This window comes from Coenobita brevimanus, chromosome 61 (assembly GCF_032717465.1).
Source record: "Coenobita brevimanus isolate Jiangsu-jjx chromosome 61, ASM3271746v2, whole genome shotgun sequence".
In the NCBI taxonomy this organism is placed as follows: domain Eukaryota; kingdom Metazoa; phylum Arthropoda; class Malacostraca; order Decapoda; family Coenobitidae; genus Coenobita; species Coenobita brevimanus.
Genome location: NC_137014.1, coordinates 35,203,702 through 35,225,938, shown reverse-complemented (window position 1 = coordinate 35,225,938; position 22,237 = coordinate 35,203,702). Strand labels below are relative to the sequence as shown.

Here is a 22,237-nt window from a genome sequence, read left to right as displayed (position 1 = left end):
ATAGAGGAAGTCCTATGGGAAGGATGTAAAGTCACAGTACAGGTACAGTACTTTAATATTTTGCCACTCAGCTGCAAGAAACTGCCTGCAAAAGAATAATCTCCTCAAGCTAAGGTGAACAAACTACAACAATACAGTATGAGAGTAATTACTGAACCTTATGCTGAGTGTGTTGTGAGGTGAGGGTGCCAGTGTGCAAGCTGTGGAGCCGTACACTGCCTTCGTCGCCCACACTGGCCACTGAATGTCCATAGTCAACATCACTTACATTTGGATGCAATCTCACCACAAGAACCTTCTCATTTTGGTATGGGATCATCTGTAGGATTAAAAGTGAGACAGAGTACGAAGGTTTTAAAAAATAAACAACAAATTCACCAAAATTTTATTCTGATATGGGACCATCTTCAAGATAAAAGCAAATAAAGTATTGAGGAATAAAAAATAAAAAAACAAAAATACTTTCCTAATTTCACCACATGGAACTTCTTATTCTGGTAAAATGATCATCTTCAAGATAAAAGTAAATAAGACAGATGGCACAGAGGGAATAAAAAATCAAAGCATGAATACTTTCCTAGTACCAGCAGTCACGAATCATCTTCAAGATAAAAGGAAATGAGACAGAAAGCACAGAGAGAATAAGAAATAAAAACAAATACTTTCCTCGTACCAGCAGTCCTCATAAATCAGAGATGTGCACCAAATTATCACAACTACTTTCATACAGTTGGTACTGAAAACTGAAGAAAATGGCAAATCATCTTTATGAGTTGCAATGGAACTTTAATGTGCATTTTTTCTTCAAGTAACTGAGGATATCATGCAATAAAAAAACATTAAAAAAACTAGAATGGCACTCAGTAGAAAGCATACCTCTACCAAGGCCCAACATGCAGTTCCTTTTAATTCAATCAAGTCTACTCCAATATCAAACTCATGACTCTGTAAGTTGTAACATCTTTGTTATTATGTACAGCTCTGTAAGTTTGTAGCTCTATTTGTTATTGTACAGCAGCTGGAAAAAGACTACCCCCTTATAAAATCATGTTTAAATCGACTAGATCCAGAATTTTATATGGATTCGCGCCAAACTGTAAACATTCGTAGATACCAACATCCTAAATATGCCTGATTTTTTTCATCAAAATCCATGCAATATTCACTGCAAAATTTACAAAAATGTCGAAAAATGCCCTATCTCACAATGTTAAAGAAAGTGAAAAAAAATTACTGGATCTGCACCAAAATTTAATGGAGTCTATTCTGGGCCAAGGCCCATTTTTCTACCAAGTTTCGTGGAAATCCATCCAGTGGTTTTTGTGTAATCTTGCCCACAAACCAACCAACCAACAAACAAACAAATGGACAGAGGTAATAACATAGCAGGGACTCACTCTACAATTATCATCTGCATTTAAAGATTTGGTGTAACTACAAGCACTATATATTAGTGTACTCTTAAGGTAACATCAGAACATTTGCCAAGTACTCCAGCTTCAGAAAACTATCCCCTTCACTACAATGACATTTTTCACTCTATTCTTGATGCCTCAAGCCAAATACAGTCACCTTGCAGCTTCCATGAGGGTTACATTCCCAAGGCCTCACAAAAAGCCAAAAATTCATGTATAGCAAAACATCTCACTTAGTACTCCCTAAATTACTCCTAAGCTTATATATATATATATATATATATATATATATATATATATATGCCGGCACCCTTAAATCGCTGTTAAGTCACGAAAATCGCGGACCTAGGCACCGAAGTGGGTCTTTTCCGAGGAGAATCGTAAACCGCAGCATTCAATTTGAAAATCGCGACCCAACAACCAATCACCACCCGTCCCTGGTGGCAAGTGTGCATACTAATGCCGCAGAGTTAATGAGAAACATCAGGACCTCATCACCCATTATTCTGCCTGGGTAAGGGCAGAAGCTGAGCCTGAACCACAGCCTGGCCCTTCACACACTGAGGATGTGGATGACGTAGCATCAGTCATCTCTGAGGCAGACTTTGAGGGCTTCCTGAGGGAGGCAGAGGAGCTGGAGAAGGGAGAACAACATGAGGGAGCACCCCCACCTCATGCTGAGAGGTTCTAAGTTCTTCCCAACACCACCCCACTCCATTCATTTAAGCAATATCGTCATAGGATTAAGGTGAGATCCCTTAACATTGTTTATTTCTATTAAATACAGTACAATTCCTGCTATCCGGTATCCAGACAAACGGAATACAGTAGAAGTCCGATTTTTCGGCATCTATGGGACCAGGCAAGTGCCGAAATATCAAAATTGCCGAATTATCGAAAACCCTACCCACTCAGTACCTTATATGTTTCGGTGAACACTATCATCACTACTCATATCATTACAAATGTGTTTGGAGAGAGTACTGTATACTGTTTGATACTGTACAATACTGTAATGAATACAGTACTATACATGAATATGAAAAATAAAGAAATTAGTGAACACACTGTATATAAATGTAATGGTACAGAAGGCCTACAAGTTCACATGCACTTACCTAAACTTATAGTAGGTTCCTTATTTACATATGTACAATAGAAGGGGTTGATTGGAGTCTGCTACTGCTGGAAGAAGTCCCCAGCAGTAGAGGGTCCTGCAACAGGCTCTAAGGACTCTTCTCCCTGTTGCTGCGGCAGTAGAGCTTGAGGTTCAGAGACTGCTGTTGGTGATGGAGAGGAGGGAGCAGAGGAGCTTACGTTAAACTCATCCATAATCTGTTTCCTACTCATGCCAGCCTCTAATTTTTTCAACAGCTCAATTTTCCGAGCAATAGTCAACAACTTATGTCATAAAGACTTTGTAGTTACTTGTAGAGAAGTATATTTTAGACTTGTGGTCAAGCGGCTTTTATATCTTGTAGTAGCTTCCCCACCAGATGTCATGTAGTGACGGGAGAGGTAAAGAATAGTATGGGACTATTTTTATTTGTCTTGGAAATATTAAACAGGTCTCTCCCATGGGAAGAGTATAAGTCCCGGGTAGCTACCTCCCTGTCTCGCTGTCTCTCTCTCTCTTTCTGTTCTAAGGCTAATCTCCGTCTCGACCTCTCTCTAGGGTCGCTTGTCTCCTTCTAAACTCTCTTTCCTAAAATCTGGTGTAGCAGGGGTGTGTCACGTATGTTCCTCATGGTTACCAGATCTTTGTTCACGAGAGGACTGCTGACAGCTAACTGCATCATCTCCTTACTGGCCGCTGTCGTCAGCTTTCCTCAGTGTTAAGAGTGTGTAAGCATGTTTAGCACTGCTCGATTCTCGCAGACACAACACCTTCTCATCATTTGACTTCCTGCTTCTATCTGTCTCTCTATCTATCTATTTATCTATCTATCTATTATGTAGTCCTACACTTATGTGTACGCTTCTTGCTAACACCAGTTAACTTTCCACACGTGGAGGCCATTTTCAAAGCACGCAGAAGATGTTTATGCTGTTCACAACACACGGCTGGTCCACTCAGGTGTTACAAAGCTCCTGTCTGATGTTACAGTGCTTACAGCACACTCGAATAGTAATTTCAGAGGTATTTCGGTACGAAGTTCACAAAGCACACAGAAGAATCAAGAGAAGTCGGCAGCAGCACGGCAACAACTCGGAAGAATGGCGGAAGAATGGCGAAACAGATTCTCTTTCCCATGCTAGACTCACTACATGTTTGTCCTCTCTTTATGCTATAGGAGAAAGAGCTAGCCTCTGAGCTTCATGGCAGTGGTAGACTCGTTCCATCACTTTCACTATCTCACTCACTAAGGCGGGTAAAGGCGGGTAGCTAGCTGGCGAGCCTCATGGAGAATTTCAAGACTGACGAAAAAAATCGGAGAATCTGCCGAACGATCGGAGATTTTCGTAAATGGGACTATTTCTCAAAACTGCCGAAATGTCAGATTTGCCGGGGAATTGGATGCCGAAATATTGGACTTTTACTGTACTCAGAAAAACGGGAAAATTCAAGGGCTGGTAAAAACGTCAGTAAGTTATAACTGTGCGCCATTTTGAACGGACCGCCAAACCGCCGTTTTATCGTGTCACGCGAGGCTGGGTGAAGTCGGACTAAGCGAGGTGAAAGCATTTCTGGCTAATGTAAATCTCTAGCAGGGAGCTGTTGCCTTGGCTGACATTGAGAGGGCTCTCCCTCCATGCTAAGGGATCTTTGTACGCAACATGTGTTAGGAGTGTACTGCTGTATGGTATTGAGACCAGGGCAGTAAAGGAAGAGGATTTTCGCAGGCTCAAATGTACAGAAATGACAATGATGAGGTGGATGTGCAGTGCCTCCCTAAGTGTGAGGCCTGGGAGGGTTAGGTTTACAATGGAAGAGTTGAGGGGTAGGATGGGACTGGAGTGTAATGGTGTTGTGATAAGGAGAGGTAGATTGAGGTGGTTTGAGTAAGTGGAGAGGATGGAGGATGATAATTGGTGCAGAAAGTGAGAAGCGATAATGTTAGAGGTTGGGTTGCAAGAGGCAGACCGAAAAAGAGCTGGGACAAGGTCATAGAGTGTGACCTCAGGGATAAGGGACTGAACAGGGAAGCTGCCAGAGACTGGGCAGCAAAGAAAGCCAAAATTAGGTGACCAAGGCCAACGCATGCAAGCCATGTTGATGCTTTCAAAAACGAACAAATGAACTTGCAACCCTACCCTCAATGTTCATACTTCTCACTTTCTGAACCCAACAGTCATCCCCCATCCTCTCTACATGCCCAAACTATCTCAACCTACCTCTCCTCATCACAACACCAATACTCTCCAGTCCCATCCTTCCTATTAACAATTCAATGGAAAACCTAGCCCCCCTTGTCCCTGCATTCATGGAGGCACTGTACATCCACCTAGTAATTGACATTTTTGTACATTTGTGCCTGCTAATATCCTTTTCCTTTACTGCCCAGGTCTCATTGCCATACAACATTATACTCCTAACACATACTGCATACAGAGATCACTTAACACAGAGGGAGAGTCCTCTCAATGACAGGAGGGGCAACAGCTTCCTAAACTTCTTTCAACCACTCCTCACTCTACCCACAGAGCTAGCTCCAGTCCCACCTCCAGCACGTAACATGTCTCCAAAGTAACAAAACTCTTCCACACACCAGCAAGATCAATCCTATCATGCCTGACAACCTCCACATGGTCTCCCAGACACACCGCACACATGAAATCAGCAAATATCACACAGTCTACTAACTGACATACCTTAAGTATTTTTGGTAGGTGCTCTTCTGTGCTGATGTGAAAAACAACAATAGTTTTGAAGGCAGCCGCAACCAGCAGGCCATCCTCTGGGCGACAGTCTACTGTATCACTCAGGAACCAATTTGGAGAGGGTGGCAGAAGTATTGTTCCACTCTGGCGTAAGCAAAAAGGGAAGTTCATCATCATTATCAACATCATCATAACTTCATTCTCACTAAAGAAATGGTGTGTGTGTGTGTATTTGTGTTAACAAGGGTGCCTTATGCATGCATAGAGCAATGCATTTCATAATGTAGGCTACGGTATCAATCTGCAATACTACAACATACCTTGTATGTAACAGTGCTGGTGCAACAGTGATTATTTGTCCACCTCAACATAAAATCTCTCTATATACAGTATCTAAAGTATTTTCCTCTGTGACTTATTGCAAGGTGATAATATTTCAGCTCTCCTCTCCCTCAATATAATTTCAAACTCGAACTTTATTCTTGGCTTGGCATTTGCAGTTCTGGTTATTCACAGGTTAACTCCTAAAGGACAGGCACCATAATGTTTTGACATATGTTCAGGACGGGCATAATCAGTGGGTGTGATGTGGTGGGGGATTTGTGGGGGTGGGGAGGTGTGGCAGGGTGTGGGGGGGGGATGGGGACTAGGTACTTGGGGGAGGTGGCGGTGTGGGGGTGGTAAGTGGGGGTCAGGAGGGGGTGGGGGTAGTGGTAGGGGTTAGAGGGGTGGTGGTGTTTGGGATGTGTGGGGGGTTTTGGGAGGTGTGGGTTTTTTTGGGAGGTGTGGGTTTTTTTGGGGGGTGTGGGGGGCTTTGGGGGGGGTGGTTTGGGGGGTATGGGGTGAGGGGTAGAGGAGGGTAGGAGATTGGAGGTGGTGGGGGTAGGGGGAGGGTGGTAGGGAGTTGGGGATAGGGGGTGGTGGGTTGTGGGGGGTGGGGGGTTGTGGGGGGTGGTGGGAGGATGGTGGGGGAGCTGTTGGGGGGATTGGAGATTGTGGGGGGGATGGGGAGGGGGGTAGGGATGGTAGGGGTGGTGAGAGGGTGGGGGTTAGGGGTGGTAGGGAGCTATGGAGGGTATTGGGAGGACGGTGGGTGGATTTGGGGGGCAGTGGAGGTTTGGGGATGGGATGGTGGCAGTCATTGGGGGGAGGTTAGGGTGGGGGTGGGGGTGGGTGGTGTGTGGGTGTGGTGGTAGGGGGTGGGGTTGGTGGGGTGGGGGGACATGACCGCACATGCGGACACCTGTCTTTTTGGCCCTAGTACACTAGAACAGCATATGTGGACACCCGTCTTTTAGGGGTTAACCTGTGCCGTGAGGCAGACCTCATATGAGGCACAATGATGGCCTGCACAGGCAAAGCTGCCTCATATGAGGAACAAGTTACACTGGCTATAAAACAAATCAGCCCAACAGGGGTTAATAAATCACCTTGGATATATTTGCAAGTTAACCTTTGCTGAGCTGTCGGCCTCATGTAAGGCACAATGAAAGTCAACATGAGCTCCTGGCCTTTAGTTCCTTCTTCCTTGCATTTGAAAAAAAAATAATAATAATAAGTTTCACATGAAGTACAATTTACATTAGTTATAAAATAACAGTGGTAGGTGGGAGTGCTCACCATCCACTCACTTGATGTACTGCTGCTCTCGGGTGACTGCCCTTTCCTCTCTTCCTTCCTTCTTTCCTCCCTTCCTCTTCTGTCTTTCTTCCCTCCTTCTTTCCTCTTCCTTCTGTCTATGGGTGACTCTACAGTGAGTGACAAGCCAAATGGTTTCCTGTACACTAAGAAATCATTTACTATGCTGGGTGGTAACCATATAACCAAACTATGATGCTTGATGGTTTAGTGGGTAATTACGGCACTCCAACCAGACTGAGTCTGTGTAGGTTTATATCCAAGGTGTGGTTGGGGTTTACTGCTCAAGTAACACCACTGAGGCTGGTCGCTCTTATCTTAAATGTCGGGACCAACTTGCCTAGCCCCGGGCTCCTACGCTCCTCATGGGGCAACACAGGATTAGATGATGTATGTATGTACGTATGTATAAAATAATGACTCAGGGTAGGTAAACTACCTTACAAATACTGAACCCTGCAGCAGCTAATAAACCACCTCAGGATATATTCACAGGTTAACTCCTGCCATGCTGCAAACCTCATATGAGGCACAATGATGGTCTGCACAGACAAAGCTTTACACCTCATGTAAGACAAATTTATACTAGGTATAAAACAATGACTCAGGGGAGGTAAACTACCTTACAAATATTCAGCTTGGCAAGGTTAATAAACCTAATCAGAATACACTCTCCAATGATGAATTCTGGGAGGAATCAAAAGCCTGTTATTACATCCTCTTAACATACACTTTAAAGGAAGTATATTCTAATCTCTGATGATGTTCATGGGCAATGCAAAGGGTTTTTAAGCAATTATATACAATATTGTAACCAGATTATGACTGTATGGGCCATTATTTGGAGATAAATTCAAGGAATTCACTGCTTGCAAGGAAGTTTATAACACAGCAGTATAGTAACCCATGCAAATATGGATAGGCTACTGCATATTCAGCTGTAATAAGTTTTGCTATTCCAGACAAGGAAGCCTATGAAGAGGTATTAACAAACGAGCTGAATCTAAAACACATGTACTAATCATCGTCATTTTGTTTTTGAAGGCTCCACCTAATGGCGGCTCTCCATGCTGTACGATCTATTGCAGCCTCCCTGTTCAGTCCCTCAACCCTGAGGTGATACTTAATGACCTCATCCCATGTCTTTCTCGGTCTACCCCTCAAACCCCACCCCCAATATTAACACTTCTCACGGGTGACAGAGTTAGAGAAAGAACAGAGGAATTAGTTGGAGAAGAACAGGGAGGCTTTAGGAAGGGAAGAGGTTGTGTAGATCAGATATTCATTCTCAGATCTTTAGTGCAAAAGTTTCTAGAGAGGAGAAAGAAGTTGTATGCGGCTTTCATGGATTTGGAGAAAGCATATGACAGGGTGGATAGACTAGGATTGTGGAAAGTATTAAGAAAATATGGAGTACAGGGGAAGTTATTGCATGCTGTGAAGAGTATGTATGATGGTGCTAAGGCTGCAGTGCATGTGGATGGTGAACTAAGTGAATTTTTCTCTTTGAAGGTTGGGTTGAAACAGGGGTATGTCAGGTCTCCATGGTTGTTCAATCTGTACATGGATGGGGTAATAAAAGAGGTACAAGGTAGGGTAGTGGATGCTGGAGTGGCCCTGGTGAGAGAGGATAGTGGTTGGAAACTCCCTGTACTGTTGTTTGCAGATGATATTGTGTTGTTGAGTGAAGACGAAGGGGAGCTGCAAGGCTTGGTGGATGAGTTTGGGAGAGTGTGTAAGAAACGGAATCTAAAGGTGAATGTAGGGAAGAGTAAAGTCATGGTCTTTGAGACAGGTGAAGTCAGTGAATGTACAGCAAGGTTGGATGGTGAGGAATTGGAAAATGTGAGTACATTTAAGTACTTGGGTAGTGTGATGAGTATGGATAGAGGTTTGGAGAGTGAAGTGCTTGAAAGGGTACAGCAGGGAAGAAAGGTTGCTGGTTCTTTGAAAGCAGTGAGAAGAAACAGGGAAGTGAGCATGGAAGTGAAAAAGTTACTACATGACAGTATTGTGATACCAACTCTAACGTATGGAAGTGAAGCTTGGACGTTGTTGGAAGGACACAAGTCAAGAGTGAGAGCAGTGGAAATGAGTTATTTAAGAGGAGCCTGTGGAGTCACATGGAGAGAAAGGCTGACAAATGAGGATATAAAGGAGCGTTGTGGTGTGGATGTGGATGTGATAGGAAGCGTTATGAGGAACACCCTGAGGTGGTAGAGAGTGTATGTGAGTGAGGTGGAGGGGAGAAGAGGGAGGGGGAGGCCAAGGATGAGATGGAGGGATGGGGTGGAGAGGTATATGAGAGAGGGAGGGTGTGAGTTGGGAGCAGGGCAGTGAAATGGCAGGGGACAGGGCGACATGGAGGCGATTTGTTTGAGGCCACCCCAAATGGGACTGAGGCGTCTAACAATAGATAGATAGATAGACCTTCTGCACCCAATTATCATCACCCATCCTCTCCACATGCCCATCCCATCTCAATTTACCTCTCCTCATCACAACACCAATACACTCCAGTCCCATCCTACCTCTCAACTCTTCCATGGTTAACCCAACCCCCCCAGGCCTTGAATGAAGGGATGCACTACACATCCACATAATCATTTTCATATCTGTACATCTGAACCTGCGAATATCCTCTTCCTTTACTTCCCAGGTCTCACTACCATACAGCATTACACTCCTAACACATGCTGCATACAAAGACCCCTTAGCATGCAGGGAGAGTCCTCTCAATGTCAGGAGAGGCAACAGCTTCCTGAACTTCTTCCAACCACTTCTTACCCTAGCCACAGAGCTAGCTCCAGCCCCACCTCCAGCACACATGTCTCCCAAATAACAAAACTCTTCCACACACTCAAGAGACTCACCAGCAAGTTCAATCCTTTCACACCTGACAATCTCCACCTGCTCTCCCCGACACACCGCACACATAAAATCAGCATTATCTGGCAGTCTACCTCTGATACCACTTATGCACCCATTTATCACAAACACTACACAAGATGGAATTACTTCCCATGCCCTTGTGGCAAACTGCACATGGCCACTCTCTCTTGTCTTTTACAGTACCGCCACCAACCTTAGATATCATCAATTTTGTTTTATCTGCATTTATTCTTAAGCCTTTATGCCCCATACCATCTCTCCACTTCCAAAATCTTTCCTCTGACTTCATTCATTCTCTGCAATCAACACCAAATCATCAGCATACAACATCTCCCACGGGAGTCCGTTTCTGAAGTCACATGAGAAGGTTTCAAGTACCATGATAAACAACAAGGGGCTCAAAACTGATCCCTGATGCACACCAACATTCTCAGAAAACTCATCACTCAAATTTCCATTCACTATTACCTGGGTGTAAGCACCCACATACATGGTCATAACCACCCTAACCAGCCACTCCTCCAAGCCAAGCTTTCTCATTGCCCACTTCACCACCTCTTTAGGGACTCTGTCAAATGCCTAAATCAACAAAAACAAAATACAGATCCCTTCTCTTCCCAATATATTTTTCCTGAAGCTGTCAAACAATGAATATGTCATCAGTGGTCCCCCTGCCTGGCATAAACACAAACTGCATCTCATCAATATTCACGCTCTCTCTAATAATGCCTTCTAGAACTTTCTCCATTACCTTCATTATCTGGTCTAAGTGCTTTATACCTCTATAATTTCCTCTTTCCAGGGCATCACCCTTCCCTTTATATACATTTACAATTACACTCTTCAACCAATCATCTGGGACAACACACTCATATATAATCATATTTATCAGGCTAGTGACTAACCTCAACCCTGTATCTCCTGAGGCCTTCAACATTTCGGCAGTCAACCCCGACACACCTGCTGCCTTCCACACCTGCATCTTGCCTATTGCCTCACTCACAGTAGCAGCGTCAATCAATGGCCAAGGGCCAAACACTGGATCTGCTGGGTCCAAACCATCCTCATTCAACAACCGGTTATAATGCTCTCTCCATGCATCTTTAATATCCCCACTGTTCACCACTACCCTTGCTTCATCATTCTTCACATACTGTTCACCTATAATATCCCCGATTATCCCTCTTCATTTGATATGCCACCTTAAATATCATATTTTTCCTTTCCCCATGATTTAGGTTATCAAGTAAAAGTCTCTGTGACTCAGACTTCGCCCCGTATACCTCTCTTCTAGCCCTACGCTTAGCAGCCAAGTATTCCTCCTTGTTACCACCCTTCTTCCATTCACGGAAAAGCCTTCATTTCCATTAACTGCAGCTTCTACATCCTCATCCCACCACCAAGTTACTTTATGTCTTGGTGGGCCTCTAGTCCAACCGCATATTACATCAGTAAATCTCAAGAGGTTGTTCTTGAGGGCTCTTACTGTTCATTAACACCTCTGTCTACAGCTCTTTGTTTAGCCATCACTCTCCTCATCTCACTGTAGAAGGCATCCCTTACTACTTGGTTTTTCAGCTTCCATATATTCCTCCTGGGTACATAAGTCCTCTTTTTCATCACTCGTTCCTTAAGCACCACATCACAAATCAATAGTTTGTGCTGCTGCACACACTCCTCACTTCCTATAACTTTAACATCCTTCATTAACCTCCTATCAGCCCTCCTAACCAGAAAATAATCTATCTGACTTTTGTTTCCCCCTGACTCATACGTAATTAACCTACTCTCTCTTTCCCTTAAATTTGTGTTGCACACAATCATGTCTGTTGCCTCCCCAAACTCGAGTATCCTTTCCCCTTCCGCATTCCTTATACCATACGCACGTCCCCCATGTACTCCTTCATAATCTTCAGCTGCTTCACTTACATGACCATTTAAGTCCTCTCCCAAAACCACTATCTCAACATCCCACATACCACCTACTACACGTATTAAGTCATCCCAAAATCTACCTTTCTCTACTTCATCCAAGCCTGTCTGTGGGGCATATGCCGATATAATTGCAGTTATCATTCCACCAACCAGATTTTTCACTACCAATATCCTTTCGCTTACTCGCATAACATTCATGACATATTCCACCCACTTCTCCACAACCATAACAACAACACCCCCATATCCGTTGTTTCCCCCCTGCCAAGACAACTTATAATAACAAACCTTCCCAACAATCTTTCTGGCTGATCCACCCCTGTACCAGACTTCCTGCAAACATGCCACATCCACCCACCTCCTACTGAATGCCTCAACGACTTCTCTTGCTCTTCTTCTCAAACTTCCCACATTCTACGAAGCCACCCTCATCCCCCTGGATGATTTACTGTCCTCAGGCTTGCTCTGAAACTTATTTTTGGTCATAGTCAGTATTAATAAAGGGGGTAGACATACCACAGGCCCCACTCACTGCACAGTCCCAGGTCCAGGCAATGGATCTGGGACCCCTAGCCCACCAGCCTACCAGTGGCTGGTACACAAATATTTAATATCTACCAGTATGTACAGTCCTTACTCGTTTTACGATGATTCGGTTTATGATAATTTGCAACAATGATAATAGAAAAGTTCCACCCCAAAATTTGATTTACAATAAATTTCCTGCTATAACGATTTTGGCATCGGAATGCACCAGGCACAGGCGTAGGTGGAGACACTTTAGCAGTCTGGTGCACTAGCCCTCACTGCCTCCCGTATTCTACGTTCTGCCTTCTTTATTGTACCAACAGTTGACTCATTCACCCCAAACATACGGTTCCTAGACAATTCGCCGTCAAGTCAATTCACCATCAAAACATGGATGAGTCCCCGTCAGGACAATTCGCACCCTGGACGATTCCCCGTCATTCTACAAATACAGTATACTTATTATTGATTAATTAATACTTTAATAACTAATTTTCAGGAGGATTTTATAACTCATATAAGTAAAAAACTAGTGTACTGTACTTGCTAAATAAACTGGTATGTAAATAAAAGACGGGGAATCGTCCTGACAGTGAACTGTCACCGACATTCCTTCCCAAAGTTTGTCCAACACTTTAACTTTCTCTGTCAGCGATATCACTTTACGAGTCCGTTTTGGTGTGTTACCACATGCATTACTAGCACTACGCTTAGGGCCCATGTTGGCAAACAAGGCAAGCAATCACTGGAAGGCAGAAAAATAAGCCACAAATAACAATTCACGAATCACGCACAGTTCGACCATCAGATTCAAACTGATTGTGTGGTGCATGGTAGACTGACCTCCCACACACACACAAATGTATGCACATGGGCAGCGGGTAGGCATTTTTATATTTTATTTATTTCTCTCGTATTTTAAAATTATTTATTTGAATACTATAAGTTTATGTTTTAATTATTGTACAAAAAATTTGTGGATAACCGAAACTGCGTGAAAAAAGTTCGTGTGAATTAAGGGATTACTTCTGTGGATTTGTGTGCCCAGTGGTAAGGTCAGTGCCAGTGTAAGCTCCAGTGCTATGGCTGGTGCAGGTATGGGTTCCAGTGCTAAGGTTGGTGCAGGTATGGACTGGATTCCCCTCCCCCTAACCTGTTCCTGTCTGACTCAGAGGCTGACCACTAGTGCCTGTAAGAACAGGCCGTCCCCCAGCCTCGGAGGGGACGACTTGGAGACGACTTGGACCAACACAGGTAGGAATGAAGGTGGGTAGTCATTTATGGTTCAATCTTGGTTAGGTGACTTTGGGAAGTTGAGTTGGCATAACCCCCTTTTATAATGGGTTTCAATCTCCCGATTTACGATAAAATCGGTATACGATAAGGTATGACCTGATGTAACCCCATCGTAAAACGAGTAATGACTGTACAGTACGCTCATGCATGACTGAGTGTAATCAACTGCAGGCATCATCTAATTAGGGGCCTCAGTTAACACAAGGAATATAGGTGGTACCAGCATTTATACAAAGTACAGAACCATTATTCAAAAGACCCAAACTTGACAGAATACTTAATTTCCTGGCAACTACATTTTACAACACCATGTGGTTAAGCTGTTATAGTAAATACCTTCCAGGTTCAACTATAATACCCTTAAGCCTTACTTTATCAGCCTAACCGGGGAAACACAAAGCCTGATAAAAACACTAGTCAGATAAGAGTGAGCTCTCACTATATAAAAAAAATTTTGGATATACACTAGACAGTACAGTCACAACTAGTTATGCAATGAAGTTATTTCAGGTGAAAACCTATCACATAACGAATTATCATAAAAAGAGATCAACATAACATGGGTTCAATGGGGTAACGGAGGGGTGCCCTTAACCATGAAACCTAAAAGGCTCCCCCCACCCCCAAAAAAAAAAAACCTTGCCACCCACCTAAAGTAGCCTATACCCTACATCAGGAAAAGTTGTCACCAAGGGTCCTCCTCCCAAAGCTGGGGGACAGCTGGGGCATCTTGACGATCACTCCAGGTCCTCGGGAGGTGAAGAAAGACAAGGAGAGTGATGCAGTGAGGCCATGGGAGAGTAATGCAATGAGGCCAAGGGAGAGTAATGCAATGAGGCCGATGGAGAGTGATGTGATGAGGCTGATGGATAACAATGCAATAAGGCCAATGGAGAGCGCAATGATGAAGGCAAGGGTGAGCGTGGTAGTTGACAACGTGGCATACAAGTGTGCCTGGCAGTGATGAAGATGAGACAGATATCGCAGGGGACAATGATGCAGGACACTGCATTTGCACACCACTCGTTGATGGCCTTGGCTCTTCCTCGGTGCTGCTGACAGGGGAGAAGGAGGTGACTGTGGTCTGCCATCCTGCCTTTTTCCTAGTTGCCAGGAGCTAAATGTATGCCTTCAAGTGATGTTCAGTACCATGGGCTGATGTGTCACTCCTCACCAAGTTTTGGTCTAGTCCTGAGTGAATGCAATTCCTTTGTTCATTACCACAAGGAACTCCTTCAAGATCTTTATGTCATGAATACAAAGGTGCCCATCCTTGTCACCTTCCTGTGCCACCACCACCCATTCCCTTAGTTCAATGAGCTACTCTGTGTGGCTGTCTGGGACCTCTTGCAAATCTTGTCAGCCTTCTCAAATTCTGCTTCATGCGAGAGATTGAGGATGTCATGATGCAAGTTCTCCACCGCCAGCAACCCAGTGAAGGAGTGTTCACACTCCGACCATACCCTGCACCAGACAGCATTCAATGTGCTCAGCTGCATCTCCTTCCATGCTGCCATAATGTTGTCAATGGCATGTTTGATGTCATTCTTCCAGAATAACATGCTGTCACTTACCCCAGAATCACTCACCCTCACCATTTGCTCCATGGTGAGGCAGAGGTAGCAAGCCTTGAATGTTGAAGTGACATGATGATCCATGGACTGGAGCAACGATCTTGTGTTGAAGGACAGTATATCACTTTGAAATTATCTCCCCAGTCCTCTATGCTCTCAGGGTGGCTTGGGGCACTGTCAACTAGCAGGAGAAACAACTAGCAAGACTGCTTCGGGTGGGTTAGTCACACAGACGGGGACAAGTATCCTGCCATGTACAAGCAGCAGAGTGCAGAGGTTAGCCAGACCCTGGGATTACTCTTCCAAATAACTCAACAGTTCTTTACAAACCCAGCCACTGCTTGGGGGGGGGTTCTCCCAATGGTAATCTGAGAGTGATTTGAGCTTCAGGTCCCCCACTGCATTCACACCAAGGAGGAGGGTGGGTTGGTCCTTGGCTGCCTTAAACCCTGGCACATGTGATTCTTCTTTTTAATGCATTTCCAAAACAGGACTGTCTAATCAAAGATAATGACCTGTTTTGGAGAGGAGAGTATTCCCCTTCCTCTACAGTATAACTGTTTTCAACTACGCATGGAAGGCCTCAGCCACCACATGACCTGCACCAGCGGCCCCGTCATGCATGATCACATGTTTAAGACCAGCATGAGCCTTAAACCTCTCAAACCAACCTGTGCTGGTAATTCCTCTATGACCTCAATACCTTTCTTATCCTTCCGGTCCTTCCACATATCAAGATCTTTTGTGAAGATAGAAGTTTGGTGAAGAGGCTACTTTGTTTGATTCTGTTCATTAACCCACAGAGCTAGGAGACACTCCATCTTCACCAGTCAGGGCAGGCATGTTCTGTGACACTGCAATTACAGCATCTGATTTCTTTATCATCAGTAAGACCGTGGACTGTGGCAGCTTTAGAGCACCAGCAATCTTATTTGGTCCCTGCCCATTCTTATGGCACTTAACAATGTCTAATTTTACCTCAAGGGAAAGGCTACACCTTGCCCTTTTAGCCTTGCTCTCAGCAGCATCAGTAGCACCACACTTTTCATCAGGGGTAGCACCAGACATGATTTCCAAGTTAGTCATTTATCTTACACACTAAAAGTTCTCTTGATTTACTACTGCACACAGCACTATTTGTTGCATACTTGCATGGTTAATTGGCAATAGCCATGGTGTTGCAATGGCCTTATGCAAGTGAGGTTATGTACGGTAACTCAGAGAACACAAGGGAGACACTTAAAGGTGTGGGACGTATGAGTTAGTGGGCTAGTGAGACAAGAGTTTTTAGAGAGGCAGCACGGAGACTGCTGCCAGCTCAGAAACCCAAGATTGGGGTTGTGCACATGTAAACACTGGGTGGCCATGTTGGCTTAGACAGCAGACTGTCGGCTTGTGTGCATCACCGTATCCGCATGAGATTCTCACTGGCAGCTGTTGCTAATATAATTCTACTGAATCTGTGATGATTTTTTTCACTGTTATTCCGAAAACAGTATAACTTTAATATATCGCTGTAGCAATTTATCGTATAACAAACTAGCATATAATATGACCTGACTATACTGAACCAGTCTCAGAAAACCATATAAAAAGCCCAATGCAATCATTTGATTCTAGGGAACTGTAAAGTATAGCAATGCATGCAAACTTATACAATTTATGATACAATAACAGTAAATACTGTACCATACTACAAAAAAGAAATGCGTGCATTTGTTACTGAAGTACGGTAATACAAACTTAAATACAGTACGATCAATAAATGGTTACAGCATATATTAAGTACAGGCCATCCTCGTTACCATACAACAATGAGATGGCACTTGAGAAAACCCATCACTAAGTTGGGGTATCGTTAAACACGGATGTTATATCATAGAAAGTATTGGGATGTGTTTGGGAGCCTCGGGATCTCCCCCCCAACCAAGTCCTAAACCCACCCAAATGAGTACAAAAACAAATTTCTAGCTCACCTAAACCACCAAATGACTTTAAAACAAGCTAAAGTAAGCCTAAAAGCAATATATAACTCAGCTAAACCCAAAAATAAAGTCTGAAAATCATCAAAAATGTCTGGAAAAAAATCAGACTTACTAAACTGTACCCAAAAATGAGTGTTCATCCCATCTACAGCTAAAACACATTAATCTAAGTTTAAAAAAGTTTATAAAGCAACCTAAACACAAAATTTATGTTTAAAATATCATCAAAATTGGTTAAAAAAAGCCCACTGGATAACCAGGGATTGCCATCAATAGGCGGGAAAGGTGTTAATTTTATTTACATCGCTAAAGCAGGGCATCATATAGCGATGGATTGTAGAGCGGGGTATGACTATATGGGTCAATCTAGAGAAGACACACCTCCATTGACATCAATAAAATTATGAGTTACTCTTGTATCCAAACAACCTACAAATTCACTTCAAAATCTAATTAACTCTTCCTCTTACCGCAACTAAAGCGGTAGAGAGAGAGAGAGAGAGAGAGAGAGAGAGAGACAGACAGACAGACAGACAGACAGAGACAGAGACAGAGACAGACACAAGGATGCTGACATGGTGTTTTTATGTATGTACGGTCGTGTAAGCATAACATCCATTAGCCTAGCGGTAATGAACACTGGGCCTTAGAATAGATGCTATGGGCGAGTGTGGGGGCAGTGTGTGGGCAGTCAGGGACGAGTAAGGACGAGGTGACGTCGATCCCTGGATTTACTAGACGGACACGCCAAAAGGGTGGAGTTCAAGCAAAGTGCAACTCCACGACCATCCTGTGAAAGTGTTATTGCTGTGAGAATATTACACCCGTGAGGGACTAGTGTTGTGTACTTCACACCCCTACCCACACACTGATACTGTAGGATGAAAATTGGACCCGCCACAAGTGAGTTGCCCTTGCTTACTTTTAAGAATGCTTATTGATCTGCACATGGTTGATGTCACGACATAACCCAATTATAAATGTATTTAAGTAAGGACGAGAATTAAAGCGATAGGTGTATACGAAGTAAACTTTGGTAAACTGTAATTATGTGTATGACTGAGTGTTGTAACAATAACGAGTGACGCCATTATAGCATACTGAGAGAGTAAAATTGCAATTCCAGGCACAACCGAATAAATAATCGAGTCCACCTGGGCGAATTTCATTACCCTGTTTCCCCCTCCAAGAGTGCAGGCGGTTACAGTCATACTTGTGGGTCCGTTGGTGGCAGGAGTGGGCTCAACCATGACCTACGACAGCTGCTGGGAGGTGTCAAAGTCTACGGAGGTGGCCTACCTATGATCGGCGACACCGCCACTCATGACATCTTGGGTTGCGAGTGGGTAGACTCCACAGGACTGCGAGTATTGATAAACAACTTTACTCAGGTGATTGAAAGCCGGGAGCTGATATGTTACGTCTGGTGCATTGTGAAGAAAACACGTTAGTTTACGTGCTGGGGTAGGAATTTATCGCCCGTGTGCCAGACAATGTTAATTAATTGTGACACATTAAATATGAGAAATGTGAGTGTAATATTCTGGAGGTCGGTATTGATATCGTAACGTCGCTTATATGCTATAAGGTTGTGAATCAAAACTAATTAGTGCACCTTGGATATTAAGAGTTGTGAATGATACTAGGCTATCATAGAGAAGGTTCTGGTGTGCCACTGTACTTTAAAGGCTAAGCTCAGTGCTCGCTGTCTGGCTTTAAACGTTGCAGGAACGAGAATGTGACTAAGAGAGTTTATATATAAAAAAAAAAAGGGGGGGGGGAGAGATGGGGGGGGGGGAATCTGAACATACCGGGCGGAACCTAACCTATCATACCAGGTGAAACCCAACCTACCATACCAGGAGGAATCCAACCTAACATACCAGGGGGAACCCAACCTAACACTGGGAGAAACCCAACCTAACGTACCGGGAGGAACCCAACATACTGGGAGGAACCCAACCTAACATACCGGGCAGAACATATCGGCATGGACAACCCAGAAGGAAAGGAACGTTAGGAACATGGCGAGCAGAATGTAACCCATGGAACAGCTCGAAGGATAGTCGAGGAGGCCAAGGAAGCAATGGCGGAAGAAAAGTACGAGACGGAGGCTGCGGGGATGATGATGGAACAAAGAGAGGAGGAAAGGGCCGAATCTGGGCTGCAAGAATGCTTAGAGAAGTGGCCGGCAGTTGAAGGGAGACTGGATGAGGCACGTGAGAACGTGTGCATGAGAGTCCTCCAGCTGACTCTGCAAACCCTGCAAGAACAGAACAAGGCGATCCATGATCGCTTGACACAGTTGGAGAACTTGATGGGAATGGAAGGGAGGAATGAGATGAGCTTGAGGTCAAAAGTGCAACCAGAGACTGTAGTGGTACACGAAGGACCAGCAAGAGGCCAAGATCTAGTGATGGCACGGGAGACAAACAAATGTGGAAGACTAGAGGATCCCAGCAGGGAAAGCAGGAACAGATGCAAGAGGCCGCAACTCTACCTCAAAAAGTCAACAGTTAGCGGACAAAGGCCAGGGTGGCAGAGATCAGGGAATTCGAAACTGACTAGATCAAGAACAGAAGAGCTGCCATGCGCTGCCCCCATGGGCATGGAGGTGATAGGTTCTGGCTTGAAGGAATTGATTGCTGCCATGAGGTTGCCACAGACCCAACTACCAACCTTCGAAGGGAATTGCCGGAGGGAGTATTGGGAGTTCATTTGTGCATTCAAACAACACATAGGGAGGGCTGCAGTCCCAGAGGAATATAAGCTGCAGGCGCTCAAGCAAGCATGCGCAATGCTTGTCAGGAACACGCCACAAACATGCAACTATTTGGACCCAAGACAGGGTTATGAGAAGGCGATGGCCATATTGGGGGACAGATACGGAGACATACATCAGTATGTTGGAGAGATTGTGGAAGGAATATTTGAAGGGTCCATGCTCAGAGGTGAGGATGAGGGTGGCCTTAGAAAATTTGCCGACGAGTTGGGGTCTTGTATTTTGAGTCTGGAGACCATAGGGAGATTGCAAGAGTTGGATACCATTCGCTCGATGGACGTGCTGTCGCGTCAGTTACCCGAGAGGGAACTTATGCCGTATGAGGACGAAACTTTTGCCCACAACAAACGATATGGGTATTATCCCGGCATTAAATGGTTGAAAACTTTTATACTGGAGGAAGCGGACAGAGTGTGTGTGAGGAGGCGAATCGAGGAAAGGGGAGCAACCACCAAGCGAGCCACCAAGGTTGGTGTTAGAAGGAATCCAGATGGGCATTGATCGGCTTGGCCACCATTGGTGATGACGAACCTGCGAGTGACAGAGACGTGTCAGCTGTGTGGGTGGCTGCACACCCTGGTGGGTTGCGAGAAATTCCATACCATGAGAGTGGAGGAAAGGAAGGCCACGGTCAGACGGCTCAAATGTTGTTATGTTTGCTTGAATGATACCCACCTGGCAGCTGAGTGCCAGGCCTCAGTATGGTGAGACATAGAGGGTTGCACTGAGAACATTCGCGATGGATACATCCGACCGGCCCCATGAGGCAAAGGCAGGAGTCCTGGTACCACTGGGAACCCAGGAAGGGAGACAGAGCAAAACCACAGATGGAGGATAAGAGGAGGCCGAGAGATGATTGTTGTTGATACATTCAGCAGGAACAGGTGCATGGAAGAGAGCAGGGAGTACACCAAGCAGAACCGGAGAAGAGAAGTGCTTCCTGTGGACAGACCGACAAACGTGATGAAGCAAGCATGGAGGGAACATTTAAGAGGCCCAAGCTCGCAAGGGGCAAATGCGGGAACGAATGACTCACTGCTACGGCAGGGACAACGTGGATACATGGGGAGCTTTGCAAGGTGGCGTTGCCCATTATTGAAGTAAAGGCGGCTAGTAAAGGCTCGGATGCCGTAGTACAGACGAGAGCGCTTTTGGACTCTGGCAGCAACCGAACCTTCTGTACGACCCAGTTGGCAAGCAGGCTGGGGGCACCACTGAGAACCGTATGGGTAACACTAGACACTATAACTCAGGTGACGGTGCAGCGAACTGAGGAGATAGACTTAGTAGTTAGCAGTGGGTGTTCCTGTAAACTGAACTGGCAGATATTGCTGCATGGGGTGATTGTCCCTCAGTGACTCCCTGCAACACTGAAGGATTCAGTAGCCTCTGTACAGGACATGGCACAATGGAGTCATTTGGTGGGATTAGAGCCACTGAACACGAAGATGAGGTGCAACTACTGATTGGTCTTGATGCTCCGCATGCATTGACGCCCTTGGAGGTCAGGGCAGGAAGCAGTGGAGAACCCTTTGCAATAAGGACGCCGCTGAGATGGACCGTCAGCGGACCTGTACGACCTTGTGCTGAGGTGGAAGACAGACCAGAGGAGGTAGGATGTGTGGCTGTAGTGGACTACAATTCCCAGGAAACACGATTGGAGGAGCAAGTACGACAGTTTTGGGAACTGAATGCAAGTTACTTGAAGAAGGGAGATGGCTTGTCCGTTGAAGACAATAGGGTGATGAAATTGTGGTCAAGCACGGTGACAAAGGTGATGGGGCACTACCAATTCCTTATACCATTCAGGCAAAATCCACCCAAAGCTCCTAGACAACAAGTTAATGGCACTGAGGAGGTTAAAGGGCCTGAAGAAGAGGCTGCTCAAAGACCCGCCCTTACACCAGCGCTACGCAGAAGAGATGTGGCTGCTGCTAGATAAACGGTATGTCAAATCGGTGCCTCATAATGAACTTCACGCAAGGCCTCACGTGACCTGGTATCTGCCACACCATCCGGTGTTAAACCTGAACAAGCTCAGAAAGATGTGCATCGTATTCGACTGTGCAGCAGAATGTGGGTCGGTGTCTTTAAACAGCCAGGTGCTACAAGGGCCTGATCTAAATAACAAACTGCTGGGGGTACTCCCCCAGTTTCACCAAGAATCAGTGGCCCTCATGGCGAACAAAGAGACTATGTTTCACCAGGTCAGGGTAGCTCCGGAACACAGGGATGCCCTACGATTTCTTTGGTGGCCGGAAGGGGATGTAAAGCAGACCCCCCCTGACATACCGGATGACGGTACACTTTTCGGTGGAGTCTGGAGTCTGTCATGTGCCTCGTATGCTTTAAAATGAACCTTCCTAGATC

At 44.9% G+C, this 22,237-nt stretch overlaps 1 protein-coding gene across 1 annotated transcript in view; it reads right to left on the bottom strand.

Annotated features, from left to right (window-relative positions):
• The window catches only part of LOC145403746 (gem-associated protein 5-like), a 410,271-nt gene that overhangs the window by 371,359 nt on the left and 16,675 nt on the right, over window positions 1–22,237 (bottom strand). Inside the window, exons 2-3 of the mRNA XM_080275424.1 lie at window positions 5,229–5,381; window positions 158–319 (exon numbers count right to left, since the gene is read on the bottom strand). Of these exons, the coding sequence (XP_080131550.1) occupies window positions 158–319; window positions 5,229–5,381 (315 nt within the window). The remainder of the gene's footprint in view (window positions 1–157; window positions 320–5,228; window positions 5,382–22,237) is intronic.